The sequence below is a fragment of the Ambystoma mexicanum genome, chromosome 1q (genome assembly GCF_040938575.1).
Source record: "Ambystoma mexicanum isolate Mex_15411 chromosome 1q, UKY_AmexF1_1, whole genome shotgun sequence".
NCBI classification, from domain to species: domain Eukaryota; kingdom Metazoa; phylum Chordata; class Amphibia; order Caudata; family Ambystomatidae; genus Ambystoma; species Ambystoma mexicanum.
Window position 1 is genome coordinate 1,521,973,756 of NC_090922.1, and position 23,042 is coordinate 1,521,996,797.

The window sequence follows — 23,042 nt, forward strand, 5'->3', positions numbered from 1 at the left end:
TTATAAACATTAAACAAGACTACCAATCTCCCATCATTGGCCATAGCTGTTAAACATTGTAAATCATTAGATCCAGTGGATCTGCTTGCCCAGCGATTGCTTCATCCAGGAGAGATTTAAATGAGGGTTTGTCCAAATAAACATCCCCCCTTTCTTTCTCCCTTGTGAACCTTTCACCGCAGGAATCACAAAGGAGCTGAAACCTTGTTAATGAGCCTCCTCCAATGCCCACGTTTCCTGTAGGCAGAACAGGTCAAACCCCTGTATGAACTTCATCCAATCCTGGTCCATCAAAAGCCTTCCTACACTACACCAGCCACATTCCATGACAACATTTTACAACCCGAAAGTTGCCGAAGGTGGGCTGGAGATAAATCTGCCAGGCTGGGTTCTGCAGGAGCGGCTGAAAATAATGGTAAGTCTACACCCTCCATCTTCCTCCACAATCTGATTTACCATTAGCAAGCTTCCACCCACCCTACCACTTAGATTCTTGGAACACAATGGGCCAGGTGCATAAGAAAGCAGGGTTATTTTCGATAGAGGGTAGGAACGAAGCTCAACAGACAAAAGGCTGTCCGCCAGTAAGCCGATAGACATGATTAACATGACAATCGTCGGTACCACTTGGCATCTCTTACATCTACGAATTTTGTATCTTATAATTGAGCAACAATCTATAACGGGTAGATTAATTAACCAGCGCTTCTTTACTTCCAAATTGGCAATCCTTCAGTCTTGGCACATTGTGCATTAATATACTGTTGTGGGGAGAGGGGCCAAGCCTTTCCTTAACTACAGGGGACTCCACATAGTTATAATATCGCCCAGAGGGCAATCGCGATACACTAGGTCTATTAGAGGGCTTTAGTCGTGAGTAATTTTCAATCATCTCTACAATTGCCTCCAGAATTGCTCAGGATTGTACCTGGTCTTACCGTAGATAACAATATAAGACCGTGGGCACATTGGTGTAGACTTGGGACACATACACTGACGACCTGCACTAATACCAATAGGTTGCAAAAACTGAGCATTACTGAACGCCAAGCTTTTCCATCCCTAACCTTTAGCGCTGATAAAAGGCAACCCCCTTTAGCCTCCAGTCTAGGAGATACCAGAGTATTGGCAGCATTACCCCATGAAGGGATTTCCCAAGAAAGGATAATTTTGCCACCTCCCTCACAAGCTTTAAAACTGTCGTTTTTAGTTTACTAAGTTCATCCGGGACTTTTCTCAAGTGCTACCAGCAGGTTCACAACAATGGGAGCAGCTCAAATCTTGTCGGACATCTGAATCAACGATGGTAATATGAGGGCAAACAACAGTTACAATAGAAGAACCTGTCAGAACCCATGGTCAACAGACAAAAACGGTTGCTTAATGGAATGTCATGTGCTATAATATACTGGTCATTTCCAGTAACAAGATCGCTGTGAATGGCAAATGAGTTTGTTGTAAGTTGAATAATGACCGCCTGGGTTACCTACAATCCTACATCCAATGTGCTATTAACACAAGGAACTGAGTCAACAGGACCAGATTCAACACACCTAGCCCCTCATGATGCCTTGGTCAGCTTAACTGATATTCCCATTATATAAAGAGGGTCTGTCCACGAGAAACATTCGACTGTTATCCGGTCGTGGATGCCGTTCTATGAACCCTCTGCCCAGGCATACAGTAGGACCAGCAAATGGAATGACAATATTCTTGGTCGAAGGGATATCAGACTCAGTATCTACCCGGAAAGCCTCCAATGGGTCAGCCACAAGAGATCGAAGTCAGGATGGTAAAACTGGGGTCTCCCTTCCCCATGTTTTCAGCACGGGACAAGGTAGAAAGCACTGCACACTCCTGGGCTTCTCCAGCACAAGCTTACAGTTCCTTTCAGTAATCTTCCCGTCGAGTGATTTCCCTTCACCCGTGGATCCTCCTCAACCGAGGTCCGATCTTTTTGCAACATTGGCCTCCATCAGTCGGGTTCACTACAGCCTGGCATTCAAGATATCAGCAACTTGTAACATTCAAGAGTCTCAATGTCTTTTTATACAACCGTTCCTTGTGGACATCCCTCAGCCGGGTTCATACTTGTCCACACAATGTTTATGGGTGTTAGGTTTTACCCTCATTCCCAGCATCCCTCAGCCAGGTTCCCATTTGACAGTTTAACACAGTTCACTTAATTTTAACACCTTGCAGGATTCACTTACCTTAGCTTTTTCCAGCCCCCGGTCAGGCTTTCTCTTAAGCCCCAGTCAGACTTTCTCGTCAGGCTTCACCTTAGCCCCCAGTCAGGCTTCACCAATCGCACAGCGTTTCCCTCAACCGGGTGCAACCACCTGTTTCATTTTGGTAATGTGTTAGGGACTTTGGATTGTACAAGGGATTTTTGGCTCAACCCTTGCATGACCACCTTAACTCTTTATACCGGCCTTTCCTACGCCCTCTTGTTACTATAATGTTCACAAGAAACGGCGACCAGCCAGAGTCTTTCGAAAGGACGACCATGTGGCGCCGGACCACTCTGCAGCTGGTCATTCCGTGGGCTTTAAAAGTTCACTAGCACACAAGATCTATGTTCATAACAAGTTGCCGTTCAACCTTCGCTCAACACCGTCTGATTTACTATTGGTTCTCCCTCCGACAAACCTCCCTTGTCTCTGGAATAAAGGAAGGTATCACGGTAGCAAGCGCGCCTCCCCGCCTCGCTTATTGGTGCGGGAGGATCCTGTTCACCATTGGCATCTCTTACACCACATATCAGCTGTAGTTCCCGGTCTTATGATCCCTTTCACGAAGGCTTTGTTGGTCTGGCTCGAAAAGGGCACTTCCCTCCTTGCTGTCCTTTCCGGTATCATCGCCTTTCTTCTCCGTTTGAACTGTCGTCCAGGAATAGCTGCTTCTATGTGCGTTTGCCCTTGCTCAAAGTGTGCTCTCATGCTCCGCCATTTTATACCTGTGGGGAAGGGAAAGGGCTGTCAGGTTTGTGTAGTTATTGTCAATCGCCTGACCCTTGTGTTTGGACATGTCAGTTAAACAGCTCTGGTGTTAGTCCGTTGTCTTTCACGGTTTAAGAAAGTATTTGTGTTGGAAAGTGGGGTGGAGGGGTAGAGCTAGGTATCCTATGGGGTAGGATGGGGAAAAGGTGTTATATAGGAAGGGGGTACCACGTCTCACCAGTCGGTGTACCACTTCCACTCCCTGAAGACCCCCGATATAGGTGATCCTCCCCTACTGGCCTATCCCCAGGAACTGGATCCAATAGCGATGGCCGTATCCTGGCCACCTGGATGACAGATCCGGGGACTAGCGGGTGGGACACCTTCAGGTTTCTCACAGTACGCACCCTCGCCCCAAGTGGTTTATCAGTCGCCTGCACTGAATTAGCAAGGCCCAAGCTAGTGGGATCAATGTCCTTCAATACATCTTGTATTTCATTTATGAAGACATTGACATCTTTTATTGGTTTGAAGTCTTTCACCACCACTCCACTGGGGAAACTTTTCTCCTCGACATCTCTCCAGCGCTAGACACCTAGACTATTTGGTAAATACAAATATATTCCTAAAGCAACATAAGCACTAGCTCAGCGCGCATCAGCCATTACGAAGTTACTGTTTGCTGTTAGTTTACAGTCAAGGCTCTCTATCAATAGTTTCACCACCGCCAGCCACCACCGTCCAACAGCTCCCGACAGCAGGTAGGCCTGCTACAGTGCTTCGCCGCAAAGGTTGTACTGGTGAATTGTATTCTCCGCCTCTTCCCTTTCTCCACAAGAGGGACTGGCTTAGGCACGGCACTCACAGCAGCACAAGAGTGCAACAGTTCCCAGACAGGGCTTCATTCACTTTGAGAGACCAGAACGTAGTCCCACAGAAATGTTCCCATCGCCCCACACTTTTGGCCAAGAACCACAACATCATCCATGACATTCTTGGAGTGAGTACAGTTAAAATCAGGAACATCTGAAAGCATGTTTTGAACATAATTCCAGCCTCAGTCTTAATGGTACTTGGTAGCAGATGGGTGACTGCATAGCTTGTCTGGCGCTGTCCGAGATAGAGCATAGATGTTCTCATTTTTTACCATGGCCATTTATTTTGGTGCTTGATCAGTCGCTATTTTTTAATAGTACATTTTGCAGCAGGTGCTGTCCCTATTTCAGTAAAATGGGTTAACTCTGCTGTGTAGATTGGGGTCTGATTGCATTGAATATACACTATCTGCTTTAACAATGTCTATGCTATCCTTTCTTATGCACCGCATGTTGATTCATACAGCTCAAGTTTGTGGTTTGCGCACACACTCATATATGGATACATTACTCACTGTAATCGTATTTCTGATGCTTGTATCTGCTTAGATTCACATGCTATGCATAGGCCGACATCTAGTGGAAGCTGCAGAGTATTACAGTTGTTGTTTTCGAAATTCGAAAAAGGACGTCAACAGGGCGTGCATGTAATACTATCCTTAGTGTGACGTCCACTGTACCCATGGTCCTTCACGCGTCGAGGTTGTTAGGCAGAAACCTGTGCAGTTCCCTCTGGGACCACTGCAAAAGATTTAGGACTACAGGTGTTTGGCAGTAAACCCACTTGGTAGCAGTCTGTACCACACAGATTCACTTGGCAGCTGTGGCTGAGCAGTCAGACGTCCCTCAAGAAGAGTTAGGCAGTATACAGAGTATTCACAATAGGTCAGGAGAACACAATAGAACAAGTAAACATTGACCAGGGCTTGGTTTAAAAGAGATCATTATTTATTTAAAACCACATCTAGAAAAACACACAGGCACTAATAGTAAGCAATTCAAAAACACGGTCACTAAAAGTTATACTCTCCCTTAAAAGAATATTAGACAATTCTTAAGTAAAGCCCCACTTATTTTCAGACAGCGGTGAGCGCTTAACGTAGATGGCACTCTAATAATTTGTTTTAAAAAGGGAGAGAAAAGCAGAGAATAAATTGAAACAGATCCCAACACTTTTTCACGAACACAACAAGAGAGGAAGGCAACGTAACACCGTGAATTTAGAGTCAGTAGGCCGGATCAGCTTTAAGAGGATCAAAACGAAATGTGTCCAAGGTCACACAGTTGCAGTGCACAAAAGTCTTGTAACGGTTCAAAAAGGAGTTGGACCAAAGAAAGGGTCAAGGCAGCCAGCCCAGTCCAGAAGGTTAAGGGGTTATTATTACCTTGTAGCAATCTTTAGAAAGGGAGGCCTGGCGGACACGGTACCTTAAAGTGGTGAGAATACTCCAGCGGGGGCAGTTGTTCCTGGCAGCGGATGCAAGTTGGTGCTTTGTCCGGGGGAAGAGAGGATCTCGTCGGGGAGTAAGACAGGAGTCCGTTGCACTGCCAGGGAAGAAACCAGCCGCAGAGTTTCTCAGGCAAAAGGAGCGGTCCGTTGATTCGCGGTCCAGTGGTAAGTGGCTATCCGGCTGCCGGGGTGCTTGGCACGGGCAATTCGACCACAAACCGGTCTGGGGTGTGAAGAGAAGAAGGTAAACTGGTTGTGCCCACCAGTCAGGGGAAGAAGCCTCTCCAGCCGGGAGATCTTCTCTGTCGTCGGGAAGTGGCGAGTCGGATCCGCAGGGCTCCACCGGTGGTGGTGTCGTGGTAGGTCGGCTCAGCTTCTCCCTCGTCGGATTCTCAGGTCCTGTGGCGACTTCTGAAGTTCCAGTCCCCAAAGCCCTGCTTTTATGCAGCATACCCCCATTCACTCAGCCTAGCTGTCAATCAAACATGCTAAGTGGTGAGCCGGCCGGCTCACCACTTGGGCCAATGTTAGGCAGAAACCTGTGCAGTTCCCTTGGGGAACACTGCAAAAGATTTAAGACCACAGGTAGAGCAGTAAACCCCTTTGGTAGCAGTCCGCACCACCCAGATTTACCTGGTAGCTGTGGCTGAGCAGTCAGACCTCTCTCAAGAAGAGTTAGGCAGTATGCAAAGTATACACAATATGTACCAAAACACAATAGCACAAGCAAACACTGACCAGAGCTTGGTTTCAAAAGAATATAGTTATTTATTTAAAAACACACATAAGTAAAAACACTCTAACAACGAATATGGTAAAAACACTCCAACACAGTTATAATGAAAGTAAATTCAATCCTTTCTCCTATCTAGACAACTCTAGGTTAACACCACTTAATTAAAACAGAGGTGAGTGCTTAACGTTAGATGACACTCTAGTAGTTTCCAAGAAAGGGAGAGAAAAAGCAGAAATAGGTTAGACACACCACTCTAAGGTCCAGAACACTTGCAATAGGCTTAAAGAAGAATAAAGTCACAGGTGAGCAAAAGTCACTAGGCAGGGCCCACTCTTAGAGTAGCCGGAGCAAAAATGTGCCCAAGATCACACTGTTAGTTAGAGATTCAAAGTCTTGCAAAGAGTCAGAAAGAGTTTAGAGTGGCTCAGAAAGTTTAGCCAAAGTGTCCCAGGCACTCCCAGGTTCGAAAGCCGGGGACTAAATCTACCCCGTACAGTCGGTAGCAAGGGAAGCCAGGCGGAACACAGTACCTTAAGCGGAAAGGATCCTCCAGCGGGGGCAGTTGTTCCAGGCAGTGACAGCAAGGCTCGACGTCGGTCAGGGGAGAAGAATATCTCGCTGAAGAGCAGAAGAGAAAGGTCGTAGCACTGCCCGGGAAGAAACCAGCCGCGGAGTCCTCCGGTTAAAGGGTTGGTACCGACTTTCGCGGTATGGGGGTAAAGTGTGGTATTCCGGATGCCGGGGTGCTTGGCACAGGCAAGGCGGCCACGAGATACCTCAAAAGAACGGAAAGAAGGCGAAAACTGGTTGTCCCCACCAGTCAAGGGAAGGAGCCACTCCGTTAAGAGTTCTCCTCGGTCGTCGGGAAAAAGTGGTGAGACGGTTCAGCAGGGCTCCACCGGGTGGTGTCGTCGAAGCAGGTCGGCTCAGCTCTTCCCTCGTCGGATTCTTGGTCCTGTGGCGACTTCTGAAGTCCCAGTCCCCAAAGCCCTGCTTTTATGCAACAAGCCCCCATTCACCCAGCCTAGCTGTCACTCAAACATGCTAAGTGGTGAGCCGGGCGGCTCACCACTTGGGCCAATCAGGACGGAGTGCGACTTGAGTTACCAAGGTAACTCAGTCCAGGGTGCCTAAATCCCCCTCCACCCCTCCTAAGTACCCCAGACAGAGTGGCACCACTTTGGAGGGCTTCTGTGGAGAAGCCCGCCAAAAGTGGAACAAAGGGCTCCACTTTGGGTCAGAGTTACAGAGGCGAACACCAACGCCATTTTAGAATCAAGTTTTGGCAAAAAGTCCCAACCGGAGTTATAAAAAATAAATATATAAACCGGCGGTATGTTTAAGGCTACCGTAAATAAATAATTAAATGTGTTAGCCTAAAACAATGGGAAATCCCATAGGGAAATATTCGCGGTCGAATATAAAAAGTAGTTTCCACTGCCACCAGCCAAAACTCGATCAGGGGGGACGGAGACGTGCCCCCTCGACTAACAGACCCTGGGGCAATCGAATTGCCCCAGCCAGTACGTCCACAATATGATGGTTTGTACTGGTTCTGTTCAGGATTCAAGACTAGCAAAGTCTTTGGTGACTTTACATGCCCTGGGAGACAGTAGTCAGTCCCAGGGTATGGAGTCTATGTTGGGGAGTCCCTAGGACACCCCTGGGTCACGGCACAGAGGGTGCTGTGTGACCCACATCACAAAAATACATGAGGCCCTATGGAGTAAAAGACCCCATAGCCCATTCAACACAAGGTTTAACCAAGAAAACACACTTCAACATGTCCAAGAGTGAGGGTAAAAGAGTCTCACTCTTGGCAGGAGAAAAAATTAAACCCCAGAAATCCAGCAAAGCTGCTGGGGGACTCACTAGGTAGGGAAATTCAGCCTAAACAGAGAATTCTCCCTAACACTCGCCCCCCCCAGACTAAGGGACAGGAGGATTTAATCCACTCCTGGATGAACCTCATACCTCTAGTCGATGATATACATCCTAGAGAGTCCATCAGCATTTTGATGGTGACACCTTGACCTATGCTTAAGGGAGAACTCAAAGGTTTTCTTTTGCAAGCTAAAGGACCTACAAACCCTTTGAGGAACATCAGTCTTTTTGTTATAGGGGATCTGGTTGACCAGTCCCTCAGAAGTTGGTACAACTTCTGAACCTATGTTAGGCTTTTTCAAGGGGTCCTTATAAAGGATTCCCTGAGATCTAGAGGGGCCTCCAAGGTTCCTCACCACCTCTCTTGTGGGAGCAGGTTGGGTCTTAGGCCTCTTGGTTGGAGGGGTTGGGGTTAGGCACTGCACCTGCTTCCCCTTCCTCTTAGATCTACCCTTACCTATTTTAGGAGTTTCCCCCCTAACATTAGGATTTGAGTTGGGGTCTTCAGTAGAAGGTCCAACAGTCTGAAGGTTTTTGGCCTTAGACTTTTCTTTTCTGGTTTTCCACCAGCACTGAGAATTACCAGTTCTCTCAGGTCCAGATAGGGGCCTAGTTGGTCTATCCACCTCTTCCTCAGAAGCAGGGGGAGTCAGAGACTCTGAGACTAGGGGAACAATGATGGAGCTTGGTTGGGGCACCCATGTTCCTAGCATACTATCCTGAAATGTGCCTGGGTTAGAGGTCAACTTACTAACACCAGGGCTTGTAGTGGGGTTCTCAGTAGAGGGTCCCACAGGCTTGGAAGGGTCCTTCAAGGTAGCCTTTCTAGCCAATTTGGTTAAGTTCTGCTTCTCCATACTGGGAGGCCTGGGGGTATGTGACACTACTCCTAGAGTTCTTAGGTCATTCCCTAACAGGACCTTCCCAGGTACCTCAGTCTGAACACTGACAGGGATCCTCACTGTCATGTTGTTACACTGAATGAGGGCTGGTAGAATAGGAACCATTTGGACAGGGCCTCCAGACATCTTAGTGGGACCTTTGGGTGCTTTGGCCACATCCTCAGGTTGAAAGAAGCTTTCATCCACTACTGTTCTGCTGGCCCCAGTGTCTCTCCTGGCAGGAGTATCCTGGCCATTGACAAGAACACTGTCCACATAATACACCTTAGAGTTAACAGGTAGGGAGTTATACACAACCCTATTCTGGGGACTAACCAGACCCATAGGCTCTAAGTTTACAGTTGCTTGAAGACCCAAGGGTTCTTCAGCAAAGAGTTCAAAGTGGGCACTAGCCATCTGTACTTCATCCTCAGGAGTGAAGGCTAAGGAGACTGTGCTGATCCCTGCAGGTTTACCCTTGCACTTGGGATCTCCTTTGATATGGTCAGTACCCTGACAGACATAGCATTGTCCAAATGCTCTCTGGAAGGGTGGCTTGTTCTGACCTCCTTCTGGCTTGTGGCCAGAAGGTACAGTAGCCTGACTAGGTTTCCCATGTGGCTTACCCTGGTTATTTTGTGGTTTGGGGCCCTCTTTGGGATAGGAATTATTAGAATTCTCTTTGGAGTCTTTTTTTGGCTGTTTCTCCCCATCCTTCTTCTGAGTTACCCCAGAATCCTTGTGAGTGGCCCTGTTGGCAACCCACAAGTCAGCAGCCCTAGCCAGCTTCCGGGAATCTAATTCCTTGGAATCAGCCAAGTGTTGTCTGAGCTCAGGAGAGCAGGCATCATAAATAGTCTCCAACATAAACAAATTCTTCATACCTTCATAAGTGTTCACCTTGTAACCCTTAATCCATCCCTCTAAGTTTTTCAAACATTCACTCACCCAGGTAGCCCAAGGGGTACCATCATGCTTTTTGAGGTTCCTAAACCTCTTAAGATACTGGGAAGGGGTCTTCCCAAACCTAGCTATCAAAGCTAGTTTCACACATTCATAGTCCTTCCTATCCTCCTCCCCCATCTCCATTACCACATCAGTTGCAACAGGGGGAAGCCTAGAGAACAACCAGGTGAGTAAGTCATTTCCTGTGATGTTCTGGAGCCCATGATTATATTCAAACAGAGACAACCAATCCAACACATCCAACTTAGGCTCATACATACCAATCAATTCTTTAGGCATCCGGGGTCTTTTAGGACTGGAACTTCTAGAGGAGCCAGAGAGAGAAACATTCTCAACAGATAATTTCTTCATTTCTAAGTCATACTTGAGCTCCATTTCCCTTAGCCTTAGTTCTTTGTCAGTTTGAGCATTAAGTTTCTTATACTCCAATTCTAGCTTCATTTTCTCCAGTTCAAAGTACTGAGGACTAAATGTGGGACCTGGTAAAGGTCCAGTAGGTACAGCAGGTAGAGCAGGCAGAGGCCTAGGGGGGACAGTTACAACAGCCTCACCCTCCTCTTCTGACTCTTCCTCAGAATCATCAACATTTTGCTCCATGTTAACTTCAATACTGTCATCTACAGTTGCTGGAGTGGTAGGCTCCTCTGAACCATCACCCAGACTTTGGTTAGCTAACAATCTTTCAATCAGCTCCATTTTCTTGCCCTTAGTCAGGAGATCCTTATGTTTACAGAGCACTCTTAAACAATCAGCAGTTTTGGCTGCAAGGGACTCTTGACTATAGCTTTCTATAACTGACATGTTAGAGGTTTTACTTTTTCAGTGCTAAGCTTTGTGGTTAGTTGCACTAAGGTATCTAAAGCACAATAAAATGTATACTCAATACAAATCCCACCGCTGTACACCAGTGTTAGGCAGAAACCTGTGCAGTTCCCTTGGGGAACACTGCAAAAGATTTAAGACCACAGGTAGAGCAGTAAACCCCTTTGGTAGCAGTCCGCACCACCCAGATTTACCTGGTAGCTGTGGCTGAGCAGTCAGACCTCTCTCAAGAAGAGTTAGGCAGTATGCAAAGTATACACAATATGTACCAAAACACAATAGCACAAGCAAACACTGACCAGAGCTTGGTTTCAAAAGAATATAGTTATTTATTTAAAAACACACATAAGTAAAAACACTCTAACAACGAATATGGTAAAAACACTCCAACACAGTTATAATGAAAGTAAATTCAATCCTTTCTCCTATCTAGACAACTCTAGGTTAACACCACTTAATTAAAACAGAGGTGAGTGCTTAACGTTAGATGACACTCTAGTAGTTTCCAAGAAAGGGAGAGAAAAAGCAGAAATAGGTTAGACACACCACTCTAAGGTCCAGAACACTTGCAATAGGCTTAAAGAAGAATAAAGTCACAGGTGAGCAAAAGTCACTAGGCAGGGCCCACTCTTAGAGTAGCCGGAGCAAAAATGTGCCCAAGATCACACTGTTAGTTAGAGATTCAAAGTCTTGCAAAGAGTCAGAAAGAGTTTAGAGTGGCTCAGAAAGTTTAGCCAAAGTGTCCCAGGCACTCCCAGGTTCGAAAGCCGGGGACTAAATCTACCCCGTACAGTCGGTAGCAAGGGAAGCCAGGCGGAACACAGTACCTTAAGCGGAAAGGATCCTCCAGCGGGGGCAGTTGTTCCAGGCAGTGACAGCAAGGCTCGACGTCGGTCAGGGGAGAAGAATATCTCGCTGAAGAGCAGAAGAGAAAGGTCGTAGCACTGCCCGGGAAGAAACCAGCCGCGGAGTCCTCCGGTTAAAGGGTTGGTACCGACTTTCGCGGTATGGGGGTAAAGTGTGGTATTCCGGATGCCGGGGTGCTTGGCACAGGCAAGGCGGCCACGAGATACCTCAAAAGAACGGAAAGAAGGCGAAAACTGGTTGTCCCCACCAGTCAAGGGAAGGAGCCACTCCGTTAAGAGTTCTCCTCGGTCGTCGGGAAAAAGTGGTGAGACGGTTCAGCAGGGCTCCACCGGGTGGTGTCGTCGAAGCAGGTCGGCTCAGCTCTTCCCTCGTCGGATTCTTGGTCCTGTGGCGACTTCTGAAGTCCCAGTCCCCAAAGCCCTGCTTTTATGCAACAAGCCCCCATTCACCCAGCCTAGCTGTCACTCAAACATGCTAAGTGGTGAGCCGGGCGGCTCACCACTTGGGCCAATCAGGACGGAGTGCGACTTGAGTTACCAAGGTAACTCAGTCCAGGGTGCCTAAATCCCCCTCCACCCCTCCTAAGTACCCCAGACAGAGTGGCACCACTTTGGAGGGCTTCTGTGGAGAAGCCCGCCAAAAGTGGAACAAAGGGCTCCACTTTGGGTCAGAGTTACAGAGGCGAACACCAACGCCATTTTAGAATCAAGTTTTGGCAAAAAGTCCCAACCGGAGTTATAAAAAATAAATATATAAACCGGCGGTATGTTTAAGGCTACCGTAAATAAATAATTAAATGTGTTAGCCTAAAACAATGGGAAATCCCATAGGGAAATATTCGCGGTCGAATATAAAAAGTAGTTTCCACTGCCACCAGCCAAAACTCGATCAGGGGGGACGGAGACGTGCCCCCTCGACTAACAGACCCTGGGGCAATCGAATTGCCCCAGCCAGTACGTCCACAATATGATGGTTTGTACTGGTTCTGTTCAGGATTCAAGACTAGCAAAGTCTTTGGTGACTTTACATGCCCTGGGAGACAGTAGTCAGTCCCAGGGTATGGAGTCTATGTTGGGGAGTCCCTAGGACACCCCTGGGTCACGGCACAGAGGGTGCTGTGTGACCCACATCACAAAAATACATGAGGCCCTATGGAGTAAAAGACCCCATAGCCCATTCAACACAAGGTTTAACCAAGAAAACACACTTCAACATGTCCAAGAGTGAGGGTAAAAGAGTCTCACTCTTGGCAGGAGAAAAAATTAAACCCCAGAAATCCAGCAAAGCTGCTGGGGGACTCACTAGGTAGGGAAATTCAGCCTAAACAGAGAATTCTCCCTAACAGCCAATCACACAAGAGTGCGACTTGAGTTACCAAGTTAACTCATTCCAGGGTGCCTAAACCCCCTCCCACACACCCCTGTGGTACCCAGACAGAGTGGCACCACTTTTGAAGGCTTCTGTGGAGAAGCCCGCCAAAAAGTGGAACAATGGGCTCGACTTGGGTTGGAGTCACAGAAGAGAACACAAACGCCATTTTAGAATCGAGTTCTGGCAAAAAATACCAACCGGCTTATTAACATTAATTAAATAAACCGGCGGTATGTTCGAGGCTATGAGAATTAAATAATTAAAGTTGGTATCCTCGAACAATGGGAACCGGTTTCTGTTAATAATTTGGGACTAGTGAAGCCAATGGTGACTTTGCATGCCCTGGGAGACAGTAGTCAGTCCCAGGGTATGGAGTCTATGGTGGGGTGTCACTATGACACCCCTGTGTTACTGCACGGAGGGTGCTGTGTAACACACATAGTAAAAACACATGAGACCCTATGGAGTAAAGGACCCCATAGCCCATAAAACACATTAACAGTCAAAGGAACACCATAAATCCTGTCCAAGAGTGGGAGAAAAAGAGTCTCACTCTTGGCAGGAGAAAAAAAAGAAACTCCAGAAATCCAGCAAAGCTGCTGGGGGACTCACTAGGTTAGGAAATTCAGCCTAAAGAGAGAATTCTCCCTAACAGAGGTTCCTCAGATTGTTTTTTTTCCGCCATTGTGTGGGGACACTTATTGCGGAGTCTCATTTCAGCTAACGCCATTTGCTAATGACATATTAAAAATAGTATATTCTTTCTGTCCTTTGCCTTACCGACTTTGACAAATCCATCGACACAGTGGAAAAGACAACCGTCGAAAAGACAACCGTCGAACGAATTCAAGACTCGACTGACCCTTTTGGCCTTGGACGGCCTTCCGGGCCTAGGCCCTTACAGTAGGGAGAGTGGAGGGTGGTCATTGTACAATCCATTTTTCCCTCCCTTCCTATTTTCGCCTGGCTGCCATTCCCCTTAAACATGGATAGAACACCATTTAAATGTTGCCCTACATGTAATAAAAAATTCCTGTGGATAGACAAGCACCGAGTGTGCAACTTGCGTCTAGCCCGTGACCACGGACGAGGGGCATTGTCGAGCCTGCAAGCTCTTCACCCCCAAGACTCTCAAAGGCCGAAGAACCAAGCGCTGGGCCCATCACACAATGCAGGCCGAGGCCGCCATTGACGTGTTGGGCGCTTCCATACACAACTCACCATTTACATCCTCTAGGAAAATAAATGCTCGACACAGGACTGCACCATAAATACTGAAGGGAAAACCATGTTTTAAGAATATCAAAATAAGACACGAAGAAAGGCACAAATGATGTGTCTCATGGCAGGATGCAGGATGCATGCTTTTAGTGCGTGTGTCTCGTGGCGGGATTCTTTCTTGTAGTGGAGCAACACCAGACAATTTACCGCATGGAATTCATTCGTGTTTCTAAACTCACTATGTTGCAGGCTCTCAAGCAATACTACCTTGGAGAACGTATGGTGGTACAGACAATTTATGTACTATATACAGCAGAACACGCATTTAAGGATGTTAATTTTAGTAATAAATAGAGACAGTACCTTGAAACACGTGATTCCGTCCAAACTTGGGTATATCTGGATGATGGGCGATGAAGTCTTCCAGGAAGCTGGTGAGGTGGTAGCCCTGACGCAGTGTCATGTGAGAGCCCAACAGGTACTGGTGGACAATCCGTAGGTGGAAATCGTAGCTGAATGAGTGCACGTGCATCAGGTCCCTCACCTTATCACACTCTTCGGTGAACAGCATGGAGAGCTGCAGGAACAGTGAAATGTTGAATTTTAGGGAGGCAATGAGAGCATGGTGACGAGGGATTAATACACCCAAAGTGTGGGCCCTGCACCAAACATCTGATGTGGAACGTTACACGTGATCCTTCCAAACATTACCTGAGTGCCCAGTAAACTTTCAGTGTGTCTACAAGAGTGAGGGAGAAATAGCAGCGATCATCACACATTTGCCTCAGATGTCTGTACAGGGGGAGGAAACACAGAAGAGGCCACCCAACTTTATAGATGATTTGCTGATACTGCGCTCATAGGAGTCAATACCTAGCTCATAAAAACATAACTTAGTAAATGATGTCTTTATTACTCCCTACACAAGACCAAACCATCCAACAGAAGCCTCCAACCTTGCCCTTCTTAGATGCCAAACCTGCTCTTTTAAGCAGCCCCACACCTTGATGATCGTAAACTTCCACTGTTTGCCCTCCAAGGAATGGTCCACTTGATGTATGCCTCGCGAAGCCACATCCACAAAATAGCTGAAGGCCCTCATTTCTTTTGCTCTTTCTTACCTGGCTCCCTTAGAACCGAAGCGAGTAGGTTCCGTCTTTGTCAGACACCACCTCCACAGGCCATCTACTGTATTTCATAAAACACTGCCTCCACTAGCCTGAAACAGGATCCTTATTTTAAACACTGTAGTGATACACGAAATTGCAACCTTGCCAATCAGGGCTTTAGATGACAGCATTAGCCGCTGAAAGCCAATAGTGTATTCAAAGTATGTGCTAAAAATGCTGACAGTAGTCTGTTGTAGCACTTCCATTATGCAGTAGTGAGCTACAAGGGATATGCAGGCCTAGTATGAAATAGGTCACATTATGCATTGTTGATAGACCGGCAGGGAGAGGGTCCCTAGCTCTGTAGCTAATAGGTTTTTGGAGTGTTTGGAACATCATGGCACCTATATAGCGCTTAGATAGCCAGTCTTAAGCGCTATAAACACTAAGCTATGAGTGCATGCCTTTTAGAGCTTGCAGATGGGGTTAATACATCCCTGCTTCCCTTAGAATATTCAGCCTCACTAACGGTAGCCCTGGCTCCAAGCTAATCTTGCTTTTCTCTGGGAAGGCACTGATAAGGACATTCCAGTGTTCGCGGAGAGGGCTCCAAGGGAGGGGGTAGGAGCGAGCAGGGAGCATCTCAGAGAGAGCTGGGTTTTTTCCATGAACCAGCCTATATTTTTGCACAGGGAAAGTTCTGGAACTATGCGTCATGGTGACTGACATCACGAGATTATAAAATATCCATGCACACATGACTCGGGGGGAGATCGTCCTGTGGACTTGATTCGTGTACAGTCAAGTGCCCGGAATTGGCTCTCACGGTGTCCTCCAGCATTGTTTTTCTATGAAAAGCCCAGGTCTCCCAGTGCTGATTAAAGGGACGTATGACTGTGTTTCTCTATGTTTCTCTATATTTCTCTATGTTTCTCTATGTTTATCTAAGTTCCATGTTTCACTATATTTTGCATTGTTCTAAGTTTATGCTTTGTAATATTCTTTAACTTGAATCCCAAATGTTTATGAAATTCACTGCTTAGAATAAATATGCTAAAACTTTGAGGGTGTCATTTGTCACTAGCATGAGATCACTGCTCAGCACAATAGAACCTGTATTTTGGGCTGAATTGGGTATTTGTGCTCTCAAAGGGCTGGCCCCGAGGAAGATTTTGCCCATATCAAGACAAACACTACCGCCACAATTCTGTTGATGAAAAAGATTTGAACTCTGGATGGTATCAGGGCACATTGATGGGTCTGGTCTGCATTAAAGACAAAGGAAATTTACACTTGGCTTCATGGTGTTATGATTAGTTAAACGCTTTCACCCAGCAGGTTTTAGTGTTATTAGTGAGTCTTCCTAAGTGTGAGGCGGTTTTGCTCACACAATGGTCTCTTATGTTGAGCCTATGGAATCAAATTGCATCTCACTGCTGAAGGTCCACAACACTGAAACATGTCTGGGGTTCCCATGAAGAGAGGATGTGGCTTAACAATTTGGATTGGACTTCTTCCTCTGGTAGCACTCGCACGATTGAGCTGCATATGGTGGTGAGCTGAAGTAAAAAGGAATGTAATCTCTGCAGAGAAATACACAGTGATTATGATTAATTCATAGCTTTTTATCCATCATGTTTTTAGTGTTTGGGAATTACCCAGATGTAGGTCCCTTGCAAAAGACTCAAACTGCAATTAACTAATGAAGACCATTTACTGGTCAGGTCTCCTTGTTTTCCTATGCAGAGCCGCTATGGGCTTGCCGTTTAGCAGGAGCTGCTCTCTTTAGGAAGACCACCAAGACTTATTTATATATGGCTGGCACTTTTCTGTAAAGACAAAAGCGGGATGATAATAAATAGAAAGGAAGCAGCCCACAGAAATGATCAGTGGTTATGATTAATTCAAAGCTTTCCATCACTTATACGTGTTTATTCTGCAACATCATTACCCATAGATCATCTGAGGCAATACAATGAGACAGTGCCATGCCGAACAGTCAACTTCATGACTAGGGTACTGTATAGCTTCAAAGCTCCTTCTGCAAAGGAACGATGTGACTGTTCTTTCAGGAAGGCCACCTGCAGATTAGGACTTGTACATTCTTAGAAAGGGCCGTTTCTCACACTAACCTCATGGGACTGTATCTTTATAGTTGACTGGTACCACCTCAATCATAGGTGGCCCATCTAAATGTCTTAGCAGCATGTGCGTTACAATCAGCAGGTAAGGAGCACATTTACATTTTTCCCCAACATTCCATGGTTCGATCATCACGCTGGCTTTCACATCCATTCGGAGTCACAACAGTATATGTTAATTGGTCTTGCATTAATGGCTGTACTCCCAGTTTTTCTGGTAGGTTTCTCTTACTAGATTTTGCATGGTTTAGTGCGCAGGGTTGTGTTGATGGGGGTAGCTCCCTTCGGTTGTTCCGGTTCATGTCGGGTGTGTTTGGTTAGTCATTGATTTCGTCAGCTTCCATTCCGTGTTTTTTCACTTCGAGGTGTGTATATTTTGTTCTGGCGTATTCCTCCTCTTCGGCGCAGAATTTTAGATGGTCCTCCATAGTTCCTATTTCTTTTGAGAGGGAGTTCAAGAGATTTTACAGCTACGCAGGAGAAGACTGACCCACCACATTTTCTCCTTGTGTAGTGTTTAGGTTCTGGGCAGATGTTGCTGGATCCAAGTGATCTTGCTTGTTTGTAGATGGTGATCTTATTTTGTATGTATTCCGCTCCCTGTCTGTGGATTTTGCTGTGTGTTATATGCACATTGTTTCGAAGGAGGTTCGTTTTGACTTAGAGCTGGTGTATCATTCTTAGAGCTGCTGTGATGTGGTCTCTTCGGGAGAGTTTAAGACGACGTCTGGCAGCAGCATTTTAGATTTGTTGTAGTTTTCTCAGCACGTATTCTGGCCTTCCAAGGTATATGCAGTTGGCTTAGACTATTCTGGATCATGAGGCATTTGGTGGCAATTGTACTGTGCGTGAAGGAAAATAAGGGTAGTATATTTCTGATAGTGTGCAGATGGAAGAAGCATTTCTTAATTATCGCGTTTACTTGCGGTTCTAGTGTTAGTGATGAACAGAGCACGCCAGAGGTAGATATGGAGGCCAGCGAGGTTACATCTACACACGCCACAATGATTTGGGACCTGCATACACAGGCATTCGTTGAACTTACCTTGATCGTCCCTTGAATCATGTGATTGATGTAAAGGTCCACTTTAACATCTACTTTTCCATTAGTGGTAGCCAGGTAGTGCGACGCATCAGACATACAAGTGCAAGTGTCCCAAACATGGCATTAGTCTTGCCACCATCACTCACTCAATGTTCTGGCAATGTATGCCCAGTTGGCACCCTTGTTCACATCAAGAAAATTAAATGACTGGATGAGTGAAGAAGCAAGACTAGAGCCCGACTTCGATGAATCCTGGCCAATTGACTGGATCGCCTAGAATGCCAGAAGCTTGGAGGTCTTCAAACACACATTTGAAGGGAGATTTTGGGGGAAGGCAGGATGGACAGGAAATATGGGGTTAGTCCCTCTGTTAGCTTGTTCTGACTATAGACAAGATCCACTGATCTAGGACCAATCAGGGACACAGAGAGAGATTTGGCGCCATGCTGGGGAGACATGACCAGCAAGTTGTCGGTGCTTCTACTTATTGGCAGATGCAGTGCCCACAAACTATTCTGATGGGCTCTGGCTTTTAACAGTGGGACCCTAGAAGACAAGCCTCGCCTATCAAAGCCCAGAGACCAGTTCCGGAGGATTCCACGTTGGTTTTGTGATAGCAAACAAGGACTTTGCCAAACTACTTTTCAATTAAGTTCTTCAGCTTCACTCCTCTGCCTCTTACCGCAGGACCCACTTGTGTCCCATCTTTCCCTTGTTGTTGGTCTTCCCAGTGTGGCAGACTAGAAGAAGGAGTCAGACTCGGAGGACATTTTAAGGGTGCTTATTCAAAAGTAAAAGAAAAAATGCCATCTATCCCTACCTCTATACGGGAGTTCTCCACCCAGCAGACTAAACTAAGGGTGCTTGTCGGTCATCCAAAACAAATGTCCGTCCTACTTACTACCTAGTCGGTCTACTTTTTAGAGAACAACAGAAAGTTAAGCATCGAGAAGAATCCATTGAAAGAACATTACTGGTAATTAATATTCCCTTCAATCAATTGCATTCTCTGCCACATTCCGCATCTTGATAGACTCCCAAATCTTTAGCCATGCTGGAGGAGGGTTGTCAGTCACACCAAAATTCTCTGGAGGACTGCCCTACCAAAGCGCACATCTGCCCATGGGCTAATATCAAACTTGCCAAACGTGTGCAGAGAAAACTGTTACTGTGCGACAAGTGTCTCTAACTGCCCCTCCGCTTTGAAGAGCTGAGGAGGCTGTGACAACTCTGGCTAAGTGGGTCCCAAGTCCTGCTGCAACCTCCTTACCCGCAGTATGCTATCATTGAGAAATGCATCCAGAGACCGATAGATTGCTTAGTAACTGCTTGCCCCACCCTGGATTGTGAAAATGCAACAAACAACTGGTCGTCCTTTCTGAAATAGCCATTCTAGCAAGGTAGAAACTCAATCCCCGCTTGGGATTCAATCTGTGGAGTCTCCCTGTTATGACTGCTTCTCAGTCTTGGGTTCATAAAAGAATACACTGGATACTCCGATAGATTTATCAGTAGATTTATTCCATTACATAGTTCATCAGTTGTAAACAGGTCCATGAGGAAATCAGGACAAGAGCCCACTTGCTCCCACCACCCAGGCTTCATATCTAATCTGCCTGGGCTGGAACATCTTCAACCACAAACATTCCATCCTCACAGCCTACATTCCACAGATGACATCAGTCCAAGCACACCTCACACATACAGGAAGGAAGACCAACCCTAACATCTCCTTCCCTTACAACAAACAAGCATATACCAACATACAGGAAGGAAGACCAACACTAACACCTCCTTCTCTTACAACAAACGCGCAAACAGAACATACAAGGGGAAGACCCACTCACTAAAACAAACCAAGCAACACCAGACACCTTCCACTCTCCGCCACCACCAGGATGCCACATTCAAACACCATCAGCAATAGCCTGGAAACTCACACTTGCACGCAGACGCACAATCCAAACCCTTTGCACCACCACTGTGCCATTACACTACCAGCCCCTTTCACAGCAACCAAGAAAGCAATCTGACTCCACAAAACAACAAGGCCCATGAAGAAATCCAGAAGAAACAACAGGGACTCTGCAACACCCACACATTGCTGATGCAAACACTCAACCACTCACAGACAAACTGGGCAAGCACTCACTCACACACACAAATCCAAAACGGCAACCAGCCGTCACACCGATCACTCAAACCACCGACACATGGCTGCAAGTGTGGGCCAGACACTCAAGCCCCTTCATTTGTTACACCTTCCACTACCGGGTGAACACAGCCACAAGAATGATACCTTGTCATGCTCCCAGAATCAACCAAGAAAATACTCCTGTAAGATTCTAGAAATCTAGTTTAACAAATAATAACAACAGATGGAGGCGCACCTACACCTCCAAGGTCTCTGCAGAAACCACCAACCTCCATAAACAAACACATCACAACTCTGCAAAGTTTCAAACAACTAGCCTACCACTATTTGCTTCCAACCTGACTCTGCAGGACCCTAATAAACACATCAAAACTCTGCAGAACTTCCCGATCAGCCACACTGATCATGCACCAAATCACAACACCAAACACGCCAGAACTCCACAGAGTTTCATGATCAGGTCTTCTGATCTTCTGAACATGCATCACATCAATCAACAACTATACAAACTCAACACCGAATTTCTCTCAATATGCTTACCAGCACATGACTGCAAAGGGTGATAAAACAAAAATCCAACCAACATACCTTGACACTTGATGATTCTCAAAAACACATTTCTTAATACAAGAGAATGCTGACACCTAAAAGTCCATGTTGCCTTTAGGAATGCAACTCTACACCAATACCTGCAAATCCTCGAAAGGTTGTTAGCTAGCGCAATCAAGCCATTCAAACATCCAAAACAACCTAACACACCCAAATAACTGTATATCTGCTCTATGTTCTAATAGTCCACCTAGTGTACCCTGCAAAGCCTCAAAGTTGTTACACTTAATTTATAAATCTCATTGCAATGTTAGAATCACTAAGCATGTTACGCAAATCTCACTCACGCTGAAATTCTCTCAACACCACTAAACCCAGATGGACCCTATAATATTGAACTTCAAGATACATAAAACTTCTTTATCCAATGCTAATCATCTCTGTTGCAATGTTGCAACTCACTTTGCTGCAATTCCTCAAAACGTTCATTCTAACATGTATCACATTATCTAACAATACAGTTCCCAAAGTCCAAAACTCACATATTGCTTACCCTCTTACACTCTAAAATTCAATGCCCTGCATTTCAGTCAAACATAGCGTACCCTGGCGATACAACTCTGTCAGAAACACACCATAAGGACAACCGCCCTTCACAAAGTTCTTTATAAACTCATTGGCTCTGCTCGACGACTTCCATGAAAAAGACTTAAAACAAATGACACGCAGCCAAATGACACCTGCCGCACGGCGTGACTATGACATTTCATCTGATCCGCCGTTCCGAACTTACTTCACTGGATGTCACGTTAGTGCCTCATAAACACGTTCCTTGCTGCTGGTACTCTTTGCCTCAACCTGCACAGCAACATCCATGCTTCTATACCAAGTGCGAACACAGAGATCCTTGACTGCCTTATCCTTCGATGTTTAATAATAGCGTCATCGCGCCTTGCAGAGTATTGAGGTGCTTTACTCTAATTACTTCCGCTCTGCCATAATCAGCCGCAACAGAGCCGAACTGTAAACTTCTTACTCCGGTAAGAATTAGAATGCTCTTAACATTCCGGAATATCGCCATCACCTTCAGAAGGAGTCCTGACGTCACCACACCAACCTGAGCACCGAGATTCTTCAGTAGATTTATTCCATTACATAGTTCATCAGTTGTAAACAGGTCCATTAGGAGATAAGAGGAAATCAGGACAAGAGCCCACTGGCTCCCACCACCCAGGCGTCATATCTAAACTGCCTGGGCTGGAACATCTTCAAGCACAAACATTCCATCCTCAACATTCCACGCTCACAGCCTACATTCCACAGATGACATCAGTCCAAGCACACCTCACACATACAGGAAGGAAGACCAACCCTAACACTACCCCAGTCCTTTGAAGTGTGGGGTAGAGGCTAAAACTCTGGTAGGTCGACGTTCTGGTCCAGATGAAATTCTGACACCACTTTTGGAAAAAACATAGGGCGCTCTTTCAGGGAGACCCTATCTTCAAACACTTCAGGAAAGACTTTTTAAAAGAGTGCCTGCAACTCCCTGACCCTTCTAGCGGACGTGATTGCCACCAGACTCTGTAATGTGACAAGTCTTATGGGAGCTGAATGCAAAGCCTGAAACAGAGCCACCATCAGAAAAGTGAGAACTAAGTTCAGATCCCAATCAGAGACAACAATAGGCTAAGGAGGGAAAGAATTAACCAGGCCCTTCAAAAACCGGGTACCACAGGGATGGTAAAGAAGGAACCCTGTTCTGGCATCCTTTTAAACAGGGAAAGAGCCGCCAGATACCACTACACGGTTACATGTCTTTATATCGAAGAAATGTATATTGAATGCCCATATATTGAATATTTGTCACTGAAAAATGTTATGCCGAACAAACTTTTTAAAAAAACATTTGTTCCCATCCCAAGAAACCCATCCCGACCGTTCCACAAAAAATGTAACCCTTTACTCCACCCAAAATGCATTCACTATAACATTTTTCAATATAAAATATTCAATATATGGCATTCA

General features: G+C 46.0%; 1 protein-coding gene across 8 annotated transcripts in view; it reads right to left on the reverse strand.

Annotated features, from left to right (window-relative positions):
- Positions 1-23,042, reverse strand: part of SZT2 (SZT2 subunit of KICSTOR complex) — a 2,035,845-nt gene that overhangs the window by 129,314 nt on the left and 1,883,489 nt on the right. For all 8 annotated transcript variants that reach the window (XM_069642429.1, XM_069642432.1, XM_069642427.1 and 5 more), the window contains one exon: positions 14,379-14,592. In XM_069642429.1, the coding sequence (XP_069498530.1) occupies positions 14,379-14,592 (214 nt within the window). The remainder of the gene's footprint in view (positions 1-14,378; positions 14,593-23,042) is intronic.